The sequence below is a fragment of the Sphaeramia orbicularis genome, chromosome 17 (assembly GCF_902148855.1).
Source record: "Sphaeramia orbicularis chromosome 17, fSphaOr1.1, whole genome shotgun sequence".
NCBI classification, from domain to species: Eukaryota; Metazoa; Chordata; class Actinopteri; order Kurtiformes; family Apogonidae; genus Sphaeramia; species Sphaeramia orbicularis.
In genome coordinates, this window is record NC_043973.1 from 20,761,915 (window position 1) to 20,788,129 (window position 26,215).

At 37.0% G+C, this 26,215-nt stretch overlaps 2 protein-coding genes across 5 annotated transcripts in view; one reads left to right on the forward strand and one right to left on the reverse strand.

Annotated features, from left to right (window-relative positions):
- LOC115437740 (neurocan core protein-like) overlaps positions 1-12,527 on the forward strand; it is a 56,570-nt gene extending 44,043 nt beyond the window's left edge. The window contains exons 15-20 of the mRNA XM_030161063.1: positions 1,067-1,118; positions 1,334-1,440; positions 3,352-3,434; positions 3,673-3,817; positions 8,644-8,826; positions 12,050-12,527. Of these exons, the coding sequence (XP_030016923.1) occupies positions 1,067-1,118; positions 1,334-1,440; positions 3,352-3,434; positions 3,673-3,817; positions 8,644-8,826; positions 12,050-12,168 (689 nt within the window). The 3' untranslated portion in view covers positions 12,169-12,527. The remainder of the gene's footprint in view (positions 1-1,066; positions 1,119-1,333; positions 1,441-3,351; positions 3,435-3,672; positions 3,818-8,643; positions 8,827-12,049) is intronic.
- Positions 12,528-15,239: 2,712 nt separating this feature from the next.
- LOC115437741 (transmembrane 6 superfamily member 2-like) lies at positions 15,240-25,387 on the reverse strand. Of its 4 annotated transcripts, XM_030161066.1 has the most exons (12): positions 25,253-25,387; positions 20,811-20,914; positions 20,153-20,348; positions 18,294-18,397; positions 18,122-18,219; positions 17,935-18,038; positions 17,774-17,856; positions 17,561-17,685; positions 16,459-16,560; positions 16,252-16,344; positions 16,045-16,164; positions 15,240-15,940 (listed from the first exon to the last, which is right to left on the reverse strand). In XM_030161066.1, exons 3-12 carry the CDS (start codon positions 20,242-20,244, stop codon positions 15,731-15,733), a joined length of 1,131 nt encoding a protein of 376 aa, XP_030016926.1. In that variant the 5' UTR covers positions 20,245-20,348; positions 20,811-20,914; positions 25,253-25,387; the 3' UTR covers positions 15,240-15,730. The 4 variants fall into 4 exon arrangements, with proteins under 4 accessions (XP_030016926.1, XP_030016925.1, XP_030016924.1 ...); XM_030161065.1 differs by lacking the exon at positions 25,253-25,387 and having other exon boundaries at positions 20,153-20,314; positions 20,811-21,083; XM_030161064.1 differs by lacking the exon at positions 25,253-25,387 and having other exon boundaries at positions 20,811-21,083.
- Positions 25,388-26,215: the final 828 nt, after the last annotated feature.

Genomic DNA, 26,215 nt, shown 5'->3' on the forward strand with positions numbered 1-26,215 from the left:
TGGATGGAGACACTTGTTTTTATGTTCACTTATTGGTATATTTTATTGAAAAAGTCACTTTTTCTTCAGTTTTCTCTGTTTCTAATATAATAATGCTTAACTTTAATCTGACCTTTTATCAACATCTACATGATCAGTGAATTAATTATAGGAAAATACCTGAGTCTCACTGAAAAACTGCAAAATGCAGAGGACAGTATTAAAAATGGTGATAAATCACTTGGGAAAAGTTAAATATAGAGAAAAAACTAGTTTGGAACTGCCACATAAGTAGCACTGGGTCTTTATGGGTTAATATCAAATGTCAACATACTGTATATGTTTTTACTTTAAGACTGATGAAGGTTAGTGTATTAGTGTTGGTAAACGGTTCTTTGCTACTGTGGGAAATCTTGAATAAAGTGACAAAATAATGTTTTTAGGATGTGAGGTGAAAACAAACTAAATTTTACATGTAAGTCAAAGAGACATACGCCATGGATAACTAACATATATGGGCTCTGCAATACCACAAAAGTGATCAAACAGTAACACAAATACCTTAAATATACACATGTCTAAGGTTTAGATGCAAGATTCAACTGTACCCTTCATACCACACAGAAGTATGATTCAGCGCCTTACTGGCTTCAGATACCTCCAGCTCCAGATCTGTCCTTAGACATGCATCTGTGTGTGTGTGTGTCCTGGACTAGTAGTAATGAGGATTAATGAATATCTAACCTTTGCAGTTATAAATGAATCCACAGGTCTTGGCGTTATTAATGAATACTAATAGTGCAAGGAGAAGGCCACATGTGCTGTGAATTGAAAACGAGCCTGTATAATTACAGTTCAGGTATTTAGCCTCTCAAGTCATATATTTTAGTCTTTATTTGCTGAATGAGACAGGCTGCTTTGTGAAAAAAAAAAAGAAGCAAATTGCTTCCTTTCCTCTCTCTTCTTATGCAGACTATTTTATCTTACTGTGTGCTTCTGCATTTTATAGGCTTTTACACGTACTTCAAGAAGTCATTTCCTTCTGCTTCCTCTCACTTTCCTTCCACTTTTCTATCCATCTTTACAGACATAGAAGGTTGTGAGCACGGTTGGAGGAAGTTCCATGGCCACTGCTACAGGTAGAAATGATGACAAACTTCCATCGTTGTTAAAAAAAAATGGCTGTATAGTAGATGTAACTGCTACCACAGACACCTCATCTATTTGCATTACTCTTATACCCTCGAGTTATGCGTGGCATACTTACTGCAGCGCTCTGTACCATTTAAACCTGCTGTGCTGCATAATGTATGAAATATGTGTTTTCATATCTACTTCCACTGTGTTGTCTCAGATATTTTACCCACCGACACACCTGGGAGGATGCAGAGAAAGACTGCAGAGAGCACAGCGCCCACCTTAGTAGTGTAATCTCCACCACTGAGCAGGAGTTTATTAACGGTATGATATGTGTTTTTATGTGCACCTTTACTGGTATGATGCAGGGGGACCATTAAAAAAAAGGAAAGGAAAACATAAAATTATGCAAAATTAAACCAACACAGAATATGTTTGTGAAATAGATACCGAGGATTGCAGAGGAAAACAGAAACAGAGATATAGGCAAAGTCAGTAGACATGGGAGTTTTCACAACTTCAATTCAGTTTTATCTATATAGTGGCAAACATATGGCACAATTATCTCAAGGTACTTTGTAAATTAAAGTCAAGACCTTATATTATAAAGAGAGAAACCCAACAAACAGTCAGACACAAAACAATGTAGTTAGACGTTGGACAACGGACAACAGAAAGATAGTAGACTACCATTCAAATATGCACATGTATACGAGGGCCGTTCAATAAGTTCATGGCCTCACCCAGAACAGAACAACACAGACTGATAATTTATATTTTATTTTTCAACATAATCTCCATTTACAGCAATGCACTTGGTCCATCGATGTTCAAGCATCACTATCCCATCACGAAAGAATGTAACATCCTGTATTATAACAACCAGTATTTCTGGGTGAGGCCATGAACTTATTGAACAGCCCTCGTACATATATATACACATGCATAGATATGTAACATTTGCACAATGCACATTCTCCAGTTTCTGCACTATGTAAATATTAGTCTGTTTCTGAGTTTGTTTTTGGTTGTTGTTAAATATTGGGTTACTTTAACATTTATACTGTCACTTTAATTTTATATTTTATTATATTTATATGACTTCAGTTCTTGAGAGCAAGTTTTTTGTATATGATGAGTTTTTCTAATGTCAACTGCATAGTCTTTGTAGACCAAGGTTATTAAAGAAATAACGAAAACTAGAATTGAAAAAAACATTTTTGTTAACTGAAGTAAATAAAAATTATAATTAAAAGAAAAAAATGTAACTAACTAACTAACTGTATTGTGTGCTCACAAAACTAACTAAAACATTTGCAAATTTTGGATAAAATTCTCTTCGCTTTCGTCTTTGTCAATGTCGGACTGATATGAAATTGATTTATTTCACTTGAGCAATTTTAGCTGGCGGCACCATACGCCACTTCACGGTCCGTCACTTTTCGTCACTTGTCGTTTAGAGTCGGCTTCTCGTCCCCACTCTACCTGGCAACATGGAGACTAAAGTTGGGAGAAAGCAGCAGAGTCCTGTATGGGATTTCTTTGAATACAACGGCGAGGAAGATAAAAGATATGAACAAACTAAAACTAATACTGAAAGTAAACTAAATGAAAACTAATAAAAACTAGCAAACCTGCTCTAAAAACTAATTAAAACTGAATTAGAGAAAAACTGTCAAAACTAAATAAAACTACACTATAATGGAAAAATCCAAAACTACTATAACCTTGGTGTGGACAGTTGCTACATTTCACTGTTCTTACCCTGAGCACATGACCAATAAAAATCTTCAATCTTGGACAGACACTAGATAACATAATAAGATTTGACATGTTGGAATCTAGCAGCTGCACATCATGAACATACAGCTCCTGAATGTGGGATACCTGCAGAAAGGAGCAGAGAGAGAGAGGACAGAGAGGAAAAAGTGGAAACTGGGAGAGAAGACACAAAGTTAGAGACATATAATGATGACATATATAAATACACGGGCAGAGACTCTCCCAGCAGCCTAGGACTAGGCAGCAGGACGAAGGGACTGTTCAGGGTCAAAACATGTTAAGTCTTGTCCTAAATGTAGAGACAGTTCCTGCTTCCTGGATCCAAACTGGGACCAGATTCTGCCTCCCAGTCACACAACTACAATTAGTGTGTTGGGTGTTGATTATTAGGTATCAAAAAACTAATTATTCTTTGATTATGTGATTAGGTATGATTAATGTTTTTTCTTGCAGGTCTGGGTCATGACAACGCCTGGATCGGTCTGAATGATCGCACAGTCGAGGAGGACTTTCAGTGGACCGATGGAAACGATCTAGTGAGTGATCAGTGCTGTTGCTGAATGTAAATTTTGCCCCAATTACTGCATAGTGTAATCTCTCCAATGACATGCATCTGAAAACACCTTAATTAATCTTTCCTTATTGCAAAATAAGCAAGAGAGAAATGATTAAAAAAGATTAAAACGGGAGAGGAGATTAGTGATTCAGAGTTTTTAATATGACTGATAAACCCAGCGAATGTAGCTTGAATTTGATTTATTTGCTGTTTTGCAGGTTTATGAGAACTGGAGGGAGAGCCAGCCGGACAATTTCTTTGCAGGAGGGGAGGACTGTGTGGTGACCATTGCCCATGAGGACGGCAAGTGGAACGACGTGCCCTGCAACTACAACCTGCCCTACATCTGCAAGAAAGGCACAGGTGCTGTAATAACTGCTGGAGTAACTCGAACCAAGCAATTAGCAGGGAGCACAAAGAAAAAGAAGATAGTGAGCGAAACCAATGAGGCGCTGCATTCCAATGTGCATATAAACAATAAACAATGCTTGCCAAATGCTGTTTGACACGTTCAGGTTCAGTTTTAGTCCTCCAGAGGTTAATAATGATTGAATATGTGAAAAATCCTGAGGAAGTTTGCCATCCTAATTCTACAGTGAGGTTATCACTAGTCGCTTTTCCATTGGACATCTGCGCAAAACTTTACCGATATTTGCTAAATGTCGAAAAAACAGAAGTGCCTAATGTTGTTTTTTCCATTAAATCACAAATGCAATGATTTGTTTATTTATTATCGCAAGATGACAAGAGAAGTCATTCCATAAACATGGCGACGAACATAAATATGGTGATTTACAGATATATTCATTATTATTATATATTACCCTTCTATCTTGTACTAAATTAAAAAATGATTGGGTTTCATGGTGTGTCCACACATACCGCGGCATGTTTCTTCTTCTTCGCTTGTTGTAGCGTACATCAACATTCGTTTTTTTAATTCACCTGACTGTAGTTGCGAAAAAAGGTGTTTCCATTGCAGTTTTGCATGATATACCATTTGCGCTACACCCGAAAAACCACCTCTTGCCAGCACAAAAACTTTTAATCGAAAAATGAGACTTTTGCCGAAATTGTCGTTTTTCCATTAGGTAAATTTTTAATGCGCAAGTTATATTTGCACAATTTGAGGGTCAATGGAAGATTGGCTATGGACCAGATAGCCACCTGTTAGTCATCTCCACTCATCATCAGTCCTCTCAAATCTGCAGAAGTTCCGCATAAAACCAGTCAGCAGTTAGTTCAATTTAAGTAGATGTTTTTTCATCACCTGCAGTTTACTCTATTAAAAGACATACTGGGAGATTCTCAAAAAAAAAAAAAAAAGAAAAACACAGGCTATGCTAAGATTTTTTTCTCAAACTTGTATTGATTTCTAAGTACTATATCAATCTCAATCTCCCTCTTATTGCTGTGTTTTCCTCCTCAGGGCTCAATTACACTTGTCCAGAATTGTAGTTCCAGTTACTGCCAATTACTGCCTTGGTCTCAGAAATAATCGGATATTCCTCTGAGCCATTTTTTCACATTTCCTGATAATCAACCATAGTCCCAACTCAGCCAACCTGAACGTAAATTAAATGAGATCCAGAGGAAGCAAAGTGACATGGAGGGTGTTCAGATGACGGGACAGAGAGATGGAAGAGATCATGGAGGAAAGGCTTAAGTAGTTTGCTCTGTGGTTTGACTGTCCACTGCAGCACCGTTACCTCCCTCTGGTGCTCTTCAACTTTGGTTACCACTCACATCCAGCGGCAAGGCTGCCATCTACAGGTGGCACACACTATAATACTGAGTCTGACAGTAGGAAGATTGAAAGGTTTGCTTTAGTTATCATGAACAGGACGGCTGCAGGCTACATACTCTACCAAAGCTTCCCATGTGGCCCAGAGAATATTAACAAATTCAGGAATGCAATACTGAAGGAGGCCCAAAAACAACTGAGATGGAAATCCATTTATGAACAATAATTAATGGACCTGTGGTACCCAAAGCTTATAAATCTGTCAGCTAATCATTAAGAAGAAGCTAACAGGACTGGATGCAGGTTTTTCCACCAGTCAGTACACTGCATAATCATGCCAAAACAAGATTAATGCCAAAAAGAGTCACACACAATACTTCATTGGACGGCCTTTAACTTTGATTATGGGACACATTCATTGCATTGTTTCTGCCACACAATGCTTACACAGTGTCTTAACCCATAAAGACCCATTGCTAGTTTTGTGGCAGTCCCCAAAGGATTTTTTTTTCTCTATTTTGAACTTTTCTTAAGTGATTTATCAGCATTTATTCTAATATTATGCTCAGTATTTTGTATTCAGAAGTGAAAATCAGGTATTTTGCTACATTTAATTTACTGATCATGACTGATGTCCATAAAAGCTCAAATTAACAGAAAAAATGGAGGAAAAAGTTACTTTTCTGGTAAAATATACCATTAACTGAACATAAAAACAAGTGTGTCTATCCTTTGTCATGGATCCAAGTCCATGGTGAATCAATGTTGTAAAAGACAGTGTTACCTTGTTCAGCACGAAGCCTCTGAACGTCCAAATGGGTCATATCTGATGACCATGAAAAGATGACAAACTGCATTTTACACCAATTATTTACATGGATTGATAGGATTAGTGGATGAACAGGTATTTAACTCTTCAGTAAATGATTCTGATCGCGAGTGTATGTTTGGGTCTTTATGAGTTAATGTCACAACATTTATTTCTGTCAGAGTTGCATTAATTTTTCAATCTTGTGTTGATGATGGGAGAGTTGGATCACTTTCTGTGGTAGCCAATCCATATGTGGAAATGATGTCCCATGTTCACTAAAACACTCTTCCACTATCTGAGCCTGAATCCTAGCATTATCAACTTGGAATATGCCTGTGTCATCTGGGAAGAACAGAAACCTGGTCATTCAGTACATTCAGGTAGTTGCTGATCTCATATTTTGGACACATAATGTTGCTGAACTTAGACCAAACCAACTGAATCAACCCCAGATCATAACACTGCCCCAACAGGCTTGTACTTTAGGCACTAGGCATGATGGGTAATCACTTAATTCCCCTCTCTTCTCACCCCGATGCATCCATCACTCTGCAACAGTGTCAGTCTGGAACACATGACCTTTTTCCATTGAAACACAGTCTAATCTTTATTGTCTCTACAAACTGATGGTTGTTTAAGAAATGAGAAGCTACTCACTGCACTCAGTTAAAGGGTTAAAGAACTTGTTTTCAGGCAAAACATACAAATCGCTCCAGTAATTCTCCAGTGGAAGGTTTTTATAGTTGCTCATATAAATCTAGATGGTGACATTTTCTTAGTGTATTTCTGTGTTTACAGATTTTAACTTCACTCTTCAGTGAATGACTTCTTTGTTGGTGAAGGTCTGCGAGTGTTTTGTAGTCAGGTTTAATCTATTATCCATAATTTGAATTTGTTCATACTAAGACATGCTCATAAAAAACATGAGTTTTCTAAGAAAGTGGGAATATTCAACAATAATAGGCTTCTTCAGGCTTAGAAAATTATGTGGTGCCATGACAAAGGCAGCTTGTGACCCTTTTTTGTTTATCTGATATTTAATTTCCTCATGGGTGCCCGTACAGGAAGAACTGTTGGTAAATAACCTTACTTTCCATTTCATATTAGTGTTCTGGTTCATATTACAGTTTTTCTCTGTTGCTTTAGTACATTTCTTGAATCATCCTTGACGTTTGCAAAACAGTGCGTGTCAAAACAATTTTTACAAATAGAAAAACACCATGGATTACCTGCAACAGCCAGTCTCTTGCTCAAAATCCTTAATTCATCTCCCAAAAGTAAATATCTGTGTCAATGAGCATGTCAGTGCCATCAGAATGACAAGTCTTTGTGTCACTGTGTATGGATAAGACAGTCCAACTGCTTAGTCATGTTATCAATATATAACAGTGTACTGTGGAGGAATGTTCTGATGTAAACTATGGCTAAAGTTTGGATGACAATTATTGTAAATTGTAAGTTACACCTTCGTGTATGTGGGAGATTGATTGCAAGAGACTGGACAAGATTCTTACTGTTTGTACTGTAATTTGTTGACAGATTATGTCATTGCAAAACAGAAAGGAAAAGACAGCACTGCATAGCACAAAGAAAAAAACAAAAGCAGAAGTGTAAACATAGGACAGTCTCCTTAGGGAAAACTGTACATGCAGTGCTGCAGGAATTACAGTGCAGTCTGCCTACACCTCCAGTCGTTCCAGTCTGTTCGGCCACAAATTCTCATCCACATCAGAACAAATATCTTCTCTTCATTAGAGAAAGTTAAGATTCACCTGGGAGCAATTTCCCAATTCAGGACAGATTTAGAAAAAAAAAGTCTAATGGAAATGTAGTGCAATATGCTTGACATATAATGACAACTTGTTCAACCATTTTGCATGTAAATACTTATGCGATGAACTAATGCCTAAATGTGGGGGTGAGACTTTTCAACAGAGACCCATTATAATACATTTTGATCAACATGGCAAATGCAACTGATAATGTAGGAAACAGAGAATTGTACATAATCATTTGCATGGATGTACCAAAATGCAAAGGCAAATTTATTTGTATAGCACAATTCATACACAGGGCAATTCACAGTGCTTTACAAAAATGGAAAAGAGAACAATTTAAAAACACACAATTAAAACATAATCAAAATACATAAATAATAATCAGTGAAAGTAAAGTAAAAGAGAAGAGTGCAGATAGAACACTTTCAGTTGTTCTATGCACAGTTGAACAGAGCTGTTTTCAGCCTGGACTTAAACATTGTCAGAGTAGAGGTCTGTCTTACTGTTCCAGAGTTTAGCTGCATAGAACTGAAACACAGCTTCACCGTGTTTAGTCCTGATTCTGGGCACCAGCAAAAGACCAGTCCCTGAGGTTCTCAGGGTCCAAGATGGTTCATATGGGACCAACATGTCAAAGCATTTGCAACTTGTTCAAATAAATGAGAAACTGCTTTTTTATTTGCACAAGTGGCACAATGATGTGAAGATTGAAAAAGTAGTTTTGAGAATTTCAGTTCTGATCTGAGAAATGTACCAAAGCAACTGAGAAAAACCGTTAGTAGTCAGTGGTGTATTTCTATGCAATAAAGCACATCCATCTGTGTGACTTGTTTGGCATTTTTTATTATTTTGACAGTATTGTGTGGGACCCCGCCCACTGTGGAAAACGCCCATTTGATAGGTCGGCGGAGGTCACACTACGACATCCATGCTGTGGTACGTTACCAGTGTTCTGAAGGCTTCTACCAGCGTCACATCCCCACCGCACGCTGCCGGGCCGACGGGAGCTGGGAGAGACCCCGCATTATCTGCACAAAGTGTAAGTGTGCATTGTAAACATAATTTAAAACTGCTGTTAATTATTATTATTATTATTATTATTATTATTATTATTATTATTATTATTATTATTATTATTATTATTATTGTTATTTTATGTTTTCAAGCTTCTGAAAGATGGAAAATGCAAAAAAGAAATTCTTCTGTAGAGGTGCTTCCAGGACTCCAACTTCAAGGAAACTCCAAAACACTCTCTATTTCTGCAATTAAATGCCTTCATTATCATGGCTTGGTCATATTAAACCCAATAAACCAACTCAAATGCATCAGATATTAAGCCTCCATCACACAGTCAAACTCCCTCAAGGGTTTAATATTGTAATGTTAATTGTTTAGAAACAGAGAGCCTCAGAGTTTTCTCAGATTTTTATGTCCAAATATACAACGTAATTATTTCTGTCATTTAATTTCATATCATTTGCGGTCTTTATGTAATTTTGTGCTCCCATACAGAGCAATGATAATGCATTTACCTGTAACTGCAGGCACCTAAACCTGCAATAAAATAAGATACATTTCTTTAATATATCAAATTAAAATCACCTGATTTTAAGGAGGGCAACAAGGTACCAAGAAACCACAACACTGTCTTAAGATACATTAGACTTGAACATTAATTTTATGGTTTCACAATGGTCTTTTTAACAGTGTTTATCTGTGGATGTTATGATATAAAGTATGTAATTAACTTAATTATTTTAACTAAAAAAATGAACTAAACTTCGGCTTCTAAAAATTTTCATAAAACAGCAGAATTAGCATGAAAAAGACAAGTGTAAAGTAGAGGCAACGAAAGAAGTCTGAGATCCGGAGGTTAATTGAAAGGCTCTGTGTTTACAAGTCAGTGAACATAATTTGCTGAAATTAAATGTAATATACTTAATTATGTTTTAATTAGTGTGTAATCACATGAAAATGAGAATTTCTGTGTTTGCATTATCAATGAGCTGTTTCTATAAACAGGGAGTGTTTTGACTTTCACTGCTAAGTTTAAATGTAGCGCAGAGCAGCCTTCCTTTTAGTCTGTTTTTTTAACTGAATTTATAGCAGCATCATTAGAGTTAAAGATGCAGGACATGAAATCAGGGGGGAAAACATAAGGATTTTGAAAATATGCACTTTACTTGTGCAACTGGTCCAAAATGATAAATAAATATATAAAAATAAATGACTTGATGCCGTTTGATGCTGCAGTGGAAAAGTGAAGCCTCTTTTCCAAGTGTCTGTGTGTAGTTACAAGGTAGAGCTGTCCAGGATCATGGATCTGATTAGTGATCAGTAATTAAAACCTGCAGTGATGGAAAGTCTGAAATATGGGTTTGACTTTCTATAGCCTCAGAAAAGGGTAGAATTCTTGTTTCGTCTAAGTCCACTTTAATCACAATGTACTGAAAGATAATTATTGAATGTCTGCCCACAAAGCACTGCAGCTGTAACATCATCCTTAACTAGACATTTCTTGTGTTTTAACCGTTGACTGTAGGGGAGGGAGAGGGCAGAGTGGTGCGACCTACAGCCTCACCACTAGATGTCACTAAGATTCACATTCTTAACCTTTAAAAACATGGGCAGATCACAATATTTACCCCACCCCCCGAAGGGGAGGCAAGGGGTATGGGTTTTGCTTTGGTTTGTTTATTTGTTTGTTTGTTAACACTCTAGCAACAAAACTATTGGTTGAATTCATAGATTGCCAGTGACCCAGAATAGATCTGATTACATTATGGGAACAGTAGGTCAAAGTTCAAATTATTTTATGAATTTTTAAAATATTTTTTTCCCCATTTACTTATAATGGGTGAAATTTCAAATGTCTGTAGCAGCAAAACTATTGGTTGAATTCATACCAAATTGGGTTTGTAGATTGCCAGTGACCTTGAATAGATGTGATTACATTTTGGGAAACGTAAGTAAATGTTTCAATTTTTTATGAATTTTTAAAATTGTTTTTCCTCTCCCATTTACTTATAATAGGCAAAATTTCAAATGTCTATAAAAACAACAATTTTGTTCCAGCTTACTTCAAACTTGGCACATGTATAGAGGCAATTGATATGTGACATCACCACATGCATAGACATGATGACATCAGCTGGATCGATGCCAAAATAAGCTACAATACGTATGAGGGGCGGGGTTTGTTGTGTCTGGCACCACTTGTTTGTTTGATTTTTTCCTTTTTAAATTAACATCTAAACAAAAAGGTTGGTAGAGAATACATATTTTTCCAGGTACATAACAGCTTATACGCCCTAAGCACTTATGGAATTTGGTTATGTTGTGTGTAGCCCATTTCTTCACAGTATTTTATAAGTCAAGTTGCAATCTTAATGAAAATATCGTTTTTTTCTATATTGTATATTTTGCCGACAACTGCAGTCAAGTGCTCTTTTGATAGGAGGTTGCTTGCACTTTGCATAGACATTTGTCCTGAACTGTACATTTGTTTGAGATTGTTCTAAGGAATAATGAGACCAAGGAGCAATCAATGTTTATTCTAAAAATGTTCCTTATTTCCTTGGCAGTGTCTCAGTAGAATGATTCAATTAAAGTACAAGCCCAGAATATGTAAAAATGATCTGCTAATGATTTACCACTATTTCCCTGAAAACCCTGCTGCATGAATTTCAGCTTTGGTGTCATAAATTATCTTATTATTATGTTCTTGCAGCAGGATTCTTGCCAGGATCTTGAACTCGTAGTTTTTATCTGGCCATCACCTCAGTGTTTATTTCTGAGCATCGTAATATCAGATATTTGCTTCAACATTACAGGTCCAGTGTATAAATTTAGTAGGATGTTATTCACAAGTGTAAGGGTATAATCACACATAAATAAGAACTGTTGTGTTTTCATTAAGTTGGAATGAGCTGTTTATTTGTACAGAGGAAGGTCATCTAGTTTTCCATGTTTATGCAATTACTACTAATGGACTTTTTCCTCTTCCAGTTGTCATGGCAATCAGCATCTGCTATATTTGTGAAGTTAATATATTCTTAAATAAGATGTTCAGAAAGATCCAACTCTGCCCCATAATCATTAAATATTACACAATGAACCTTTAAATTTAAAGCAAGGTCAACTAAGGCAAACCTAAATTCTGATAAAATATTTCTTAAAGAGCACAATGAGCATAAATCCAAGTGAATAAAAACATTAATCTTGTGTAAGGTTTTAATCCATTTCCTTTATTTCACACTCAGCCCGGCGATCACACCGGTACCGACGCCACCACCACAATCAGCACCATGAACGTCGCAACCACAGGAGGCACGGAGGAGATGGACACAAGGCCAGAGAGGACGCACACAGCTACTACTGAACCAAATAATACCACGTCTGCAATGCCTAGGTGCTAACCGTGGCCCATAAAGAAAGACAGTAGTTCATATCAGAGTCATTCTCATTTCCTTTCCTGCTTCTAACGTTGCTCTGTTAGGCGTTCCTCCTCTTAATGAAAACCGTTTTCTTCCCTCCACATAAACTCATGTCTGATTTTGGCTGTTTTGATGCTTCTTTATATTTTTACCGCTTCTAACAGAGGTCCACGCGAACACTAACTATATCAGTAACTCTTGTTAATATCCTGTTTTCCTAACATCCGAGTCCTAAATCCTGAATTATAACCCTCTCAGACTGACAGCAGTGTGTGTGTGTGTGTGTGTGTGTGTGTGTGTGTGTGTGTGTGTGTGTGTGTGTGTGTGTGTTTGTGTGTGTGTGTGTGTGTGTGTGTGTGTGTGTGTGTGTGTGAATGTGTGTGAGCGTATGCATCTAAGAGAGAAACTTAGAGAAGTGCTGAATCACTTTTTTGTAAAAGTTTGCTTGTCCTTCATCCTAGTATTCCGTTTACAAAGCACAGACGTAATTGATGCAAATAGCATTAAGTCCCTGGTAACCCTAGGCTTTTTCTATGTGTACTGTAGCTGTTATTTTCCCATAGAGCACCTGAATAGCTGGTCTGTTTTATTCTACTGACATGCTTTTTCTAATATTTGCTATGTTTTGTGTAATGTTACTATTTATTATGAATCATTTGCTAGTGAATATGCTTTCTTTTTTTACTTATACTCAAGAGAGCCGACGTAACATTGTTTTTCTATACCAAGTCCAACAATCAATCAGTAACAAAATTAATCATTTGACTGCCTCTAATCCCTGCACTGTAAATACTGTGGTGTTTGTTATTGGCTGATCCCTGATCAATAGCTGGACCTCGTCCAATTGAAAAGATTCCCATCCCCATAAGCCCTTCTCAGTTAAAGAATATGAACCATTGTCAGAGATAGTGTGATGGGATTATACAATACTTAGCTGAGATAACCACTTGATTGTATCTGAATTGCTAAATACTCTGAATCTTTGCACGGCTATATTTACATGATGGGTAGAATGTTTCTTCTTTTGTCTTTGGTCCCTTTGATATTTGATCGGTCATCCACTTTTTTGGTGTTCTTATGACTTTTTGTCCTGCTGTTGTATTTCATTCTTAATAAAGTGAAAGGAAAAATGAACTACAACACTATCTGACTCATTTTCATTCAAGACAACAAAGCCCCAGCAGGTTTTTTCAGCTTCTTTCATGCAGAAATAATCCTACACTTGTCAGTAAATTTAAGCAGTACTTTCAGATTTGCTTGTATCATGTCATCTCAGGAATTCAGGAGATGAAACTCAATCAAACAAGTGTTTTACCTTTGACTTTTACTGATATTTATGTACTCCATGCAGTGAGCAACAATTTCATCCGGTTTGGTACAAAAAGTAATCTTATTTCTGGAGTTTCTGTGAGCAGAATGTTTAAAGAAAGAGAGGGATGACCTTGCAGGTGAGGGATTTAAAGGATTGTTTGTTGCCTGTACCCTCACCGTCAAGAAAACGATTCAATTTTCTTGTGTTGTTTTATTTTGATTGTAATCTCATTGTGTAGACACATAAATAGCCTTGGTTACAGGCTTCCTCTGGGTATGTTTAGTCATTTCAGTTGTAGAATGAGGCACATACATAGAAAATAATGTTGAGATTATAAACCCATTTCATTTTTGTTATTATTTTATTGTATCTACAGTTACTAAAGTATAAAGCATCGACTATTCTTCCAGGAATAAATACCAGTAGTTCTCTACAACACAGTAGCAACAAACTGTGTACTTGAAGTTTAAAATGACGAAAAAAATGTTGTGATTTGCTGTTAAAATGACACCTTTTCACCTTGTTGTGGAGCAGTGGACTGACTGATGAGTCATGTTATCATTCGCACTGTTATGTGTGACAGCTCACCCAAATCCAGGGTTAATCTCTTATCAGTTTCACAACCACTGCAGCGTCAACCTGGCCAACATTGGCCACGGTGGCTTCACCAACCGGAGACGACACTGACAAGTGAAGAGACACTCCTGATAAACTTCCAGTCTGTTTGATTTATGATAAACCCCAGAGTCAAACATGTAATTTAATCAAACTCTGTCACACAATTCAGTCAGATAGTATACATTTTAGTTTTTACCTCTTGGCCAACTTCTGGCAGAAGGGCTATTGTAATCGTTTTGTCGTCTGTCTGTCCATTCAACATCATAATCACATTATCTGAAGAATGTATTAAGATATCTGCACCAAATCTATACTGTGGATGCATCTTGGCATGGAGCAGAAGCCTACAAAAAATAAGTCACCATAACCTACTTTTTCCAGGTCAAATGGCCTTGTGCAGTTAAAATGTCTGAGTACTTTCAGATATGAATATGTATATAATAAGTTTTACACAAAGACAATCTAATCTAAATTATAGGGCAGTAACTTTCAACAGAATCTTACACTATATTTGGCTGAGGGGTTTTAAAAGAACGTTATGTTTAGTACTACAAAGATCATTTCAGTCACTTGGTAACACTTGGTTTGGCTTGTCATGTGTGAGGATTCCCATCTTTTTCCTGTTTAATGACGTTACAAACTGAATATCTTAAGTCACAACGTCCTGAGACCCTGCAGAGTACAAGCTTCTGCTTTTCTGCATGAAAGCAGCATCCACACCTTTTTTTTTAGAATGTTCTGTGCAGTGGATCTTTCTTTCTTTCTATATATTTTTTTTATTATTATTTTAAATAAAGCTGTGAAACTCTCATTCCAAAAAGTGAACAAATAACTCATAGCTGGATCTCAGGAGGCGAATGAACTGGAAAAGTTTCAGACATTCATTACTATTTTCAGCAAGTAATCCCTCAATCAAAAAAACAATCAACAAAGAAGATCAATCAAAAATGGGACATGACACAATTTAAGACAGTATCTTGTACCATGTCGGTTTTACTTTTATCTGTTCTTATCTTTATTATGTCATCAGCAGCTCATCCAGCTTTTCACGCATTCGGTAAATCCTATCAACACTGGGGGTTTTTTTCCACAGTTTTTTAATTTAACTAATGGAAGCTGGGACAGTTTTCACTGAGTTGGATGTGAGATGGTTCTGGTGTTGATTTTGGTTTAAAGTTCCAACAGAAAGACATAAAATATAATGACTGTCACTCCCTTGCAGTGTTCCACTGACCTCTATGATTCAGGTCAATAGTCTTAGTTTGGGTATGTACTAAAGTGGGTGTCTGCATGAGTCACCTGAAAACTGTGTGAGCTGATCCCAGTCCTCACCTCCATCAGCAGCCTTCTTATCAGGGTCCAATAGTCCATGCAGGGAGTGCTATGGAAGGTGAATGATTTGAATGGTTGAGTCAGAGAGCAACTTTTTTTTTTTTTTTTTTTTTTAGATTTCCTGTGGGTTTTACTTTGAAAAATTGTGTGTTTAATGCAGCTCCTGTGCCACAGAGAATCCCCAGGAAACATTAGCCTTGTCATAGCGTGACGTATTCCTCGATAGTCCATGCCTGGTGTGTGGTCTACTTTTTCTTCTTCTCGTTGCTGGTCTGTCCTTTGGGAACAGGTTTCATAAAATAAGCAGGGTTGGTATAGCAGCGCAGGGCCAACAGAGGCGGCACAGCAGCGAGCAACACATTGAGAGTGATAACAGGCCACCATTTGTCTGTTGGGACTCGATACGTGAAGGGAGTGCGGGAGTGCAGAGATGCTCCGATATGACACCACTGGGCCTGCAGAGACCAGCAGGAGAGGAGCAAGAGGATGCAGGGTTTTATACTGTATTGCTTTTTTAAAGTCATATAAATACCCTCTGAACTTAAACCACTCTGTTTACCTGAACCATGGCTCCTGCAAAGAAAATTGTCCAGTCTAACATCCAGCTGCAGCCTGGTGTTTTCAGTCCATAGATGAAGGCGGTCATCAGGGGCAGGGCATAGAATAAATACATCAGCATCTGCAGGAAAGAAATACAGAGAGCATAAGATAGAACAAACAAACAAAACCACCAGTTTCTCATATATATCATTATGTTTTCACTCACCATAACTCTGGGGAAGCTGACCGGGTCTTTGAGGTAGGGCTCATACTGGTAAATGTAGGTGAAACAGGCATCTAAAGGACAATCCAGAACCACCTGGAGTAAAGCAGGACTACAGTTAAAACCCCTGCATCATTAACCTCACAGTTTTAGCCTCTGAGAGTTCAGTCAGAAGCCGAAATGTTGTTCAAATTGTAGGATTTTACTCACAAAGCCTCTGAAAACAGAGAAAACCATTGCTCCCAGTAACAGAAGTGACAGAAGCAGGTCGACAGGTCGAGTCAACAGGCCTTTCTTCTGCTCCGCTGCAATCTAGAACATACAGACCAAATCTCAGTGAATAGAGGTACACTGAAACATGTTGAAAGGCTGTTCATTTACTGCCACTGGTGCATTTAATGGATAAATGTACTTAACATGTTCATCATAAGTCTTCTGAACTGTTTAATTTATTTCCATGATACTCCACTAATACTTTCAGCTCATCCCTTTACACTGCAAAAAGAGTAACATCTGACTTGGATAAACTGACCTTAATGTGGAATTTTTACCTTGAAAGATCATTTTTTAGATTTATTGACTAATTGAGACTTAATCTTCTTAAGATTATTTGACTTGATCCAAGAATTTTCATCTGGAGCTAGCCCACTAAAATATTAAAATTAATTTTAAGCAATATTTATAACAAAACTAGCTCCATTGTTGGGGGATGAGTATGGCGGACACAGTAACTGTTCACCCTCAAGAAATTTGTACTTGCTTTGCCTATATATTTGAGTCATTACATCTTTATAAGACCATATAGCCTATATATACGATGGATTTTAAAAAAAATCTTACTATAAGGACTTGAAACAAGTATACTCAGCTTAAAATTTGAATTTTAGCATTTTATTATCATTACATAATATTTTCTTATTTTATGAGTGCCATTTTTTTACCGCACTGGCAGATAATTTTACTTGAAATAAGACATTTTAACCCAATAATGACTTTACTTTTTTTATGTTTTTGTACAGGCCTTGTTTGCAGTGATAGGAGTTGCAACAAATCATCTGCTTCCATCTGACCTTGTCTTCTTCATCTTCTACCTCCTCCACCACATCCATAAATGTCCTCTTTGGTCTTCTTCTTTGCCAACCGCATTTATTAAAATATTTATAAATAAAAACACATGCTTTTAAGCAGTTACAGACTGACTATTTTTTCTCTTGACTTTTTTTTTTCCTGTTCAACCCTTCTCTAATATAAGAATCACTCTATCACAGGTAATAATGAATACATCATACATTTCCTAAGTGGTGAAATGTACCTTATCTGCAGTTATGATCGGCATCTCTCTGGGTCGGCTGAAGAGTACAGACGCTGCCCAGAAAGGCACCAGAAAGAAGGGCACGTTCCTCCAGAAAGCTGGTCGGATGTTAGACCCAAATTTACCTGGACAAATGATAACATCATCAGTCACAAATAACATCAAACCCTATTGATAATCTGACAAGAGCAGGTCCTTGAGGTCATCTCCCACCTATGACCACTCCTGGGATCAGAACTATTTGATGTGCGATGGAGGATCCCACCCACAGCAGCCCCAAGCTATGATAGGACTTCCTGCAAAGACAGAAAAATCAGTTTTATTAGAGCAGATATCACTATGACATAAGGAAAAGTAGTGATAATACAGCATACCCCTTGAACATGCGATGGATGATGGTGAGGAAGAGGATGAAGTGAATGATGCCTTCCCAGTATGACATCATCACAGCGTAGGCGGTGCTCAGGTGAGGCTCACCCTGAAGAGGCAAAGTCACTTAGTTTTCACATGCAAAAATCACAAATACAAAACACTGAACAAAATTTTTAAAAAAAATCTTACCGACTTCACGTAGAAGGCCATGAAGCCAGAGATGAAGCCGTCCTGCTCTAACGCATTGGTGAGGCCCACCATGCATGTGAAGGAGAACTCTGCAAACACTGTAAACACACTCAGGTTCAGTGGAACATCTCTGCAGTTTTCTGATAATTGTTTAGTTTTGGTCTTTTTGTACCATAGAATAAGGGGTCCAGGTTCTTCTTGTGCCGCACAGTGAGGAGGAGGAGGAGGAGAACTGATCCCAGGACAACCATTCCCATTCCTAGGATCGGTAACGGTCTGAAGACAATGAATGACAGAAACAAATGACAGCAAACTGTAAATGCATCACTTTACCTGTGCACGACTCATTTTGTTCATTCACATCCTTGTACTACATATAAAATCACAATGCATCCCCTCATTCATCTGCTAAATCATCTCACCTTCTGTAATGTGCTGCTGCCAGGAAAGAAAAAGAAAAATGCATTTCACAGTATAATGGGATATGTTTGTCACAGTATGTTTTTCATGTTAATACAGGACATTTTCACATTTTAACAAGATATGGTCATGCCCTAACACAATATTTTATACATATTTATATTTCTTATAGAAAGACATTGTCACGCTTTAAGAAGAAATTGTCATGTCATACCTAATATTTTATATCTTGACAATATATTATCATGTTATAATGTGAGATTATTATATTATAACAAGACATTTGTATGTAATGTCCTTTTTTCATTTTCCTACAAGACATTTTTAGGTCAAAACACAATATTTTCAAGTTATAGCAAGACATTTTTACATTTTAAGAAGATGTTTTCATGTCATACCTGAATAATAATTTTAATGTAATAACTAGATACTTTCATGTTTTAACAAAATATTTTAATGTCTTTTTTTAATGATCTAATAAGACATTTTTTATCTTCTAGCGTAATAAATCAGGTTTCAGTAAGGAATTTTAACATTTTAACTATATTTTCAGGTCTTACCAAATATTTTTGTGTCATGACAAGATATTTTGGTGTTATAACAAGATCTTTTCACATATTAACCATTAAGACATTTTTATGTTGTTGCTAATTTTTTAATTCCCTAACAAGACATTTTCATTTCCTAACACAAAATTATGACGTTATAGTGAGACATTTTGAAGTTTCAACATGATATTTTCATGTCATACCAAAATATTTTTATAGTATGGTATGGTTTTAAGATATTTTCATGTTTTAATAAATTTTCTCATTTCTCATATTTTCACGTTTTAATAGATTTTCTGATTTCTCAGATTTTTAACGAGGTATTTTCATGTTATACCAAAATATTTTTTGTCAAGGTGACATACATTGATGTTAAGAACATATTTTCACATTCAAACAAAATAATTTGATGTTATGCCTTTCTTTTCATTCTTGACGGAGACATTTTTATGTCTTGACACAATTATTTTTAAGTTATAGCAAGACATTTTCACAATTTATGATTTATACTAGCTATTTTCATGTCATATGAACATATTTTTGTCATGACAGGATGTTTCAATGAATGTTTTTCCCTAATATAAAAAAATATAGTGTTAAAAGTAGAAACAGTATAAGTCATAACACGGAATCCTTATAAGTTGAGACATTATAAAGCATTATAATGTTTCACTATATTTGATGATAATAAGCCTATTATTAGAAGTAAGGTTCCTCATTATAAAGAGATTACTTTGCCTACATACTATGACAATATCTTGTACCTTCAAAGTATAACTGTTGTAACACAATACTGATCTTCTTCTTTATTCTCACCCTGGCACCAGTGCGTTGCTATATTCTATAAATCTAGAACATAAGAGTATATATTTTTGTTTTAAGGCTTACAAATCCATTTTGTGCAGACCTTAGGATTCTCTATTCTAGGTTTAACTGAAATACTTGAGGATAAACACACCCTAGATAAATCTCCTTTCTTAGTTTGAGGCTTCGTAAGCCTATTATTAGGAGCACAGAGGTTTTCCTTCGCTTTGCTGTGTCTCAGGTAAATGATCACACTTACTCCTGAAGTGCAGGGATGTTGTTCATGGTGTATAAAACACACGGAGCCAATAGAGACAGCAGAAACACGGACACTTCAGCCGGTGGCCTCATTCTTCACATGTGTTGTTTGGCCTCTTGGATGTGTTCTTTAGAATATCCTCAGAGATTTAGTCCCAGTTGGCTGTGAAATGACGCATACTTTCGCTCTGTGTCCTCTATACTCGCACAGAGAAGGCGATAATTAAAAGAAGTGCCTTTTGATCTGTGATGAAACAAGGCCCAGCACTATCTGCATGGTCTCAAAGTTCAACTCAGGAGACATGAGGGGACATTTAAAGGCAGAGTAACACAGGGGGACATACAGCAAAATGATTAAAATCTGCATCTTTCAGGAAAACAGTTTTACAGCTGCACTTTTAACTTGGAATTTTGTGATTAAAACCAGTCAAACCAGTGTGTTGCAGTCACCATTATGCATGTGAATGAGGTATGAATGCAAACAGACTGCCACCTAGTGATAGAAGTTCTCACATGTCATTTCACACACATTTCCAGCATTTTTGGTGCTTTTACCTCATCATCGTAGGAAGTTTATACATACTAGTTTACCTGTGACACGTGTTTATTCACAAATGTAGGCTACCAGTCAAAAACACATGTTAAGATGTTGTTGTTACCTCCGTGGCCCCTGAGGTTCCTTAGGGAGCCATCTGTCCTCTGGTGTAAGATTAAGTATTCTTGTGTCTGAAGTCTCCAATCTTGATTAGATTCAGGATTATATCTTGGAAAGAACGTAAAGTTCAGAACAGAGATTATGTTTTTTCAGCCACTACTCATCAACAACTTTTCAGCTTTTCTATGATTCCTATAGCTCCTTTTCATATATATGGCTGATAAAACCGTGTGTGTTTATGTATATTGTGAAAAATAAGCATGAGTATTACACAACATGTTATGGATGAGCAACATTTGTAAAGCAGGCGTAAATCTAATGCAACTTTATCTTCTGTAACAAAGCGGCTGAAGAGGATTAGACTGCTGTTGCCACAGAAACTTCATGACCAGTGGAAAGAGAGAGGAGAGGGGTGGGGAGAAGAAGCACTCAGACCGAGGTGGTTCAATCCCATATACACGCGTCCCTTCACCCTCACAGCAGACATATATTTGAGGTGACACACATTTCTAAGTCCACCCCATCTGCCAGCATGCTGCACCCTTTAATAATTGGCATTATGACCGTGAACACCTCTCTAACCGTCGTCTACTGGACTTTCCTCCTGGGTGATGTCTACTTCAAGTGGATGGCGGAGGCAGAAGACAAGCCCAAGAAGGTGGTCACTCCAGCCTGAGGGTGTCAGTATGGACCTACCTGTCTAAAAGACTGGATGTTTTTTTCTTTTGTTTTTTTTCACTTTTTCCGCTTATAGGACTAGTCAACAGGAGCAGCTTGCAGCTTGTTTTCGCTGGAGTCTGATTTTGCAGTGCAGCTGCCCTCTGTTTCACCTGGAGAAGACCTGAGGCCCCATTGTTTGCATTTTGAATCAATCCCTAAAATAAATAAAAAAGGAGTCCATAATTCAGGTAAGACCACTGTAGCATACGTCAATCCACTAATATCATGATTTATTGTCTGTAAATGCTTTAGTTTTGTTAATAATCTGCATAAGGTGTTAGTAAGATGTTTAAAGTCCACCAAACGACAGCAGTAACAGGTATTTCAGGTGATTTCTGTGTGGCTGTCTGCTGACTTAGTCAAAAGGTGTTGTTTGTGTCACTGGCATGTGTCACCCAAATCCTGTCAAGGATTACAAAAGAACACCTTGATACTGACACAGACACCACTACTCTCCTGACAGCTTCATCCACAGACACATTCAGAGACCGCACACTGCTTCTTATCTCTTCTTTGTCCTCTTCTGCTTCATCATAAGGACTGATTGACATCCATCTTCATCATCATTTTACAACTTTTTTTTTACATTCCTCCTTTTTTCATCTTCCTGTCATGTCTGCCCACGTCTTCTACTGGGGTCTGCATCCAGTCTCTTGGTTCATCCTGATCGCAAATGTCACCATCACCATCATCGAATGGCAGTTTCTTGCTTCTCAGTTTTGCAAGTTGACTTCATCCTCTGAAAAAGACAGCAGTAACCAGAAAGTCTGAGAGAGCATCAATTGTTGTCAAATGATTTCTTCATAGAATTGTGTTCCATTCAGAAAACAGTGATGGTGGGTGTTTACTGTGACAGCGCTTCTAACGTGGTAAGCCTTTTGTTTGCATGACCTTAACCCTCTTTTATCTGTGTTTGTGTTTACTTGCAGAGCTTTATGTGTAGACGTGTCATTCACAAGTCAAACAAATCACCCGAGGAGTTACTGCAAGTCTTCATTAATAGGTAAGGAGTTGTATTTTTTCCCTAAAACTTCATAGTGACATCTAAACATAAAGACATTAACAGTTCCTTTAAATTCTTCATCTTTCAGTTGACATCTTGCACCTTTTCACAAGTTTTTCATAAGTAACACATGTTGATGCACAGTTTTTCTACCAGGAGGGATATTTAATGGTCACAGTCACATATTCAGTTATGAAATATTACCATCTGCTCTGTTATGAATCAATGAAATGAGCCATGAAAATATAGAGTGGTACCAGTGAATTATGTGACAGGATGTTTATGGAATAAGAACTGAACTTGCTGCGTTCAAGATGAATTTTAAGTGTGGGATATTAATAAAGTATTGAAAACAGGAGAAACTGGGTTTACTGTAATATATGTATTATATATAAATATATATGCAACGTGGCCACAGAGGGCTTTAAGCTTCTTTGCCGTATTACTGTCCACCTCTCTTCACTCATATCTCTAATCCCTACAGATGGAAAGCTGATATTGCTCTGTGACAGACTCAATCCTATTAACTCTGTCTGTCCTATATTCACCTCTCTGCTGTCTCACACTCCTCGCTCTCTGGGAAATTTGACCAAGGACCCTCTCGGAAAGACTAGAAGGAGGAATGCTGGGATTTAAGTCTAGACAAAAGATTAGCAGAATTGGCACACTTGTGATATCAGATCTGTCTTGTTGGCTGAACTATATTTTTGAGACCCTATTTTCTGTCACCCTGCAGAGACCGTGTTCTCAGTTTTGAGCCGCCTTGATGTTTCCATCTTTCAATCAATCTTAAAAAAAAAATGTATAAAATGTTCCAAATCCCCTACTCTTCCTCCTTCTCTTTGATACACCAATGTTGCCTGTTTTCCAAGTTTTCACAGTGCCATGAAGGAGCCCAGAGACATCTTTTCTGCAACAAGACATTAAATCTATCACCACCAAAGAGACAGCCCCCGAAGCTACATCACAGAACCAAAAAAAAAAAAAAAAACATTAACTCTACCAAAGTAGCTAAACCATGGACAACCAAAAAACAGTTTTGTCCCTGAACGCCTCAGGAGGAGCTCTGCTTTGGAGGCTGGTGTTTGAACACCGACAGCTCCTCCAGCTGCCCAGAAGGAGAGAGGAAGAGGCCTATTTTGTGGATTACATCCCCCCAGCGAGAGACAGTATAACCCTACCACGCAATGTAGTCTATGTCCTAGTCGGGGTGGTGCTGGTTTTAGTGGCCACTTATGCCATAGTGGGACACCTGATTAAAGATCTGATGCATGACCTGGCAGGTAACCCCCATGGTGGTGGTGGTGGTGGTGGTGGTGGTGGTGGTGTCCTCTCTTTCCCATCATTTTTTCCGTCCTTATGTTTGTGCTTGTGATGTCTTTGAAGCCTTTTTCCACCTTGAGTTCTTGTGCCTAGTTTGGAAGGCAATTTGTCTTACCTCTTCCTTTCCTTTCTGGGTGATGCTTGATGAAAATCTCCTTCACATTCACCCTGTGGTTTGTGAGCAGAGGTCAGTCTTCCTACACTGTCCCTGTAATAAAATGAAAGTGAATGCCGCTGAATCTGAGAGAATCACTGCTGCTGGTCTTAACTTAAATGATTCACTTAGGTTTACATTTGAACCATGTCAAAGCTGATATACTGTATTTGGGTAGTGTCTGAACTACTTGTTAAAGGCAGAAAATAGAAGATTAATACATTCATTTTGGTCTTACACTTCCTCTATATCCCTAAGCCTAACCCTAAACCCTAAACAGTGGATGTAAAAAGGTTAAATGCATACTGAAACAGCACAGAACAGTCATTTATTTAATGTTATTCTGATGTTTTCTCTAATGTTTTTCTTCACAGACTGGATTTTTGGCCCCAAACCAATGGAGGATGATGATTCAGAGGTAGGAAAATCAGAAATAGAGGAGGAGCGGAGAATGAGCATTTGGAGTGATCTGATGGAGAACGACAGCATGAGAATAGAGAAAGAAAAGGATGGACCGCTGCCGGGGTTTTATCAGGAAGATGTAGTCCACAGCCCTCCACCTCTGAAAAGCGCCCTGGCTTCAGGAGAAAAAAGAATATCCACTCATAGCGTGACCTTTGCATTCCCCGTCACCCCTTTTGTCACCTCCCTTTGAGTTCAGCTCAGATCATTTTCCACCCTTTTAAAATACAGTGATAGATGTTGTCTGTTTGCTGTAGTGATGCTAAGGCTTTTCGTTGTTTTACAAAGTATTTCACGCAGTATGATCTGAGTTTACCAATAAAAAAATAATGAATGTCTTACCAAATGTTAACATGATCCATATTTTCAAACATTTAAAATTGCAGTTGTTGTTTTTTTTGCGTGCAAGCAATCATTTGTGATTAAACAAGCTAATTATTTATTAACTTCTAATCAATCTCTTTACACTATTTAGTATCAAATGAAAATGTGACATTTTGCTTCAAAAAACTGACATATCTGAAATGTCATATCTGAAAATAAGGATGAAGTTCTATTGAACTTTTGTGTATGATTCACATTATCTGAACATTTTCCTCTCTGACATGTTAAAGCGTCATAAACCTTATTTTCCCCTGACCTCACACATGTTGTTGTTATGTTATTCTTAAAAAACATGTTCAAGTTTTCCTGTTCTGGTGTTGAACTAAGCTTCTCTCCAGTAAACATCTGAATAATGCTCATGTGATGCTGTGTCTTGTGTGCTTTCATTAATCCATCTTACCTTTCTCTAATACCTGGACGTGTCAGGGCCAGTGACCTTACTTGTAAATGCCAGGGATTATTATACATCAGCCTTATTCAATAGTGTTGCAAAACATGGAGACAACAATCAGTTAGATAATAGATAGATAGATAGATAGATAGATAGATAGATAGATAGATAGATAGATAGATAGATAGATAGATAGATAGATAGATAGATAGATAGATAGATAGATAGATAGATAGATAGATAGATAGATAGATAGATAGATAGATAGATAGATAGATAGATAGATAGATAGATAGATAGATAGATAGATAGATAGATAGATAGATAGATAGATAGATAGATAGATAGATAGATAGATAGATAGATAGATGGGCTTTATATATCCCAAACTGGGAAATTACAGAGTAGCAGCAGCATGACACATTCAATAACAATATGATATCACAGCAAACATGAGTAAAGAGAAATAATAATAATAATAATAATAATAATAATAATAATAATAATAATAATAATAATAATAATAATAACTATTATTATTATTATTATTATTATTATTATTATTATTAACATAAGAACAAATACTATACACTGTACACTATAGAAGTATAAAAAGATCTGGGTAGAATCTGGATAATAAAGATAATTACAACAATAAATAAATAAAAATATACCTCAAATATACATATCAAAACACACAACACACCCTTGCCTCCAGTGCTGCTTATATCGGTATATGAATGTGTGTGAATGTTTGAGAGCTTGTTTACCACCACCAGAGTGTCAATGTGTGAGTGAATGGATCCAATGTAGGGGTTTGAGTAAATAGAAAAGCTCTATATAAATGTAATCCATTATTATAGATACACTGATAAATAATAGGTAATAGATAGCTGTGTATGTGGATAGGGAGGTGGAATGATTAGCAGATATATCCAGGTACATAGGTGTTTCTATGTGCTGCAGGTAAGT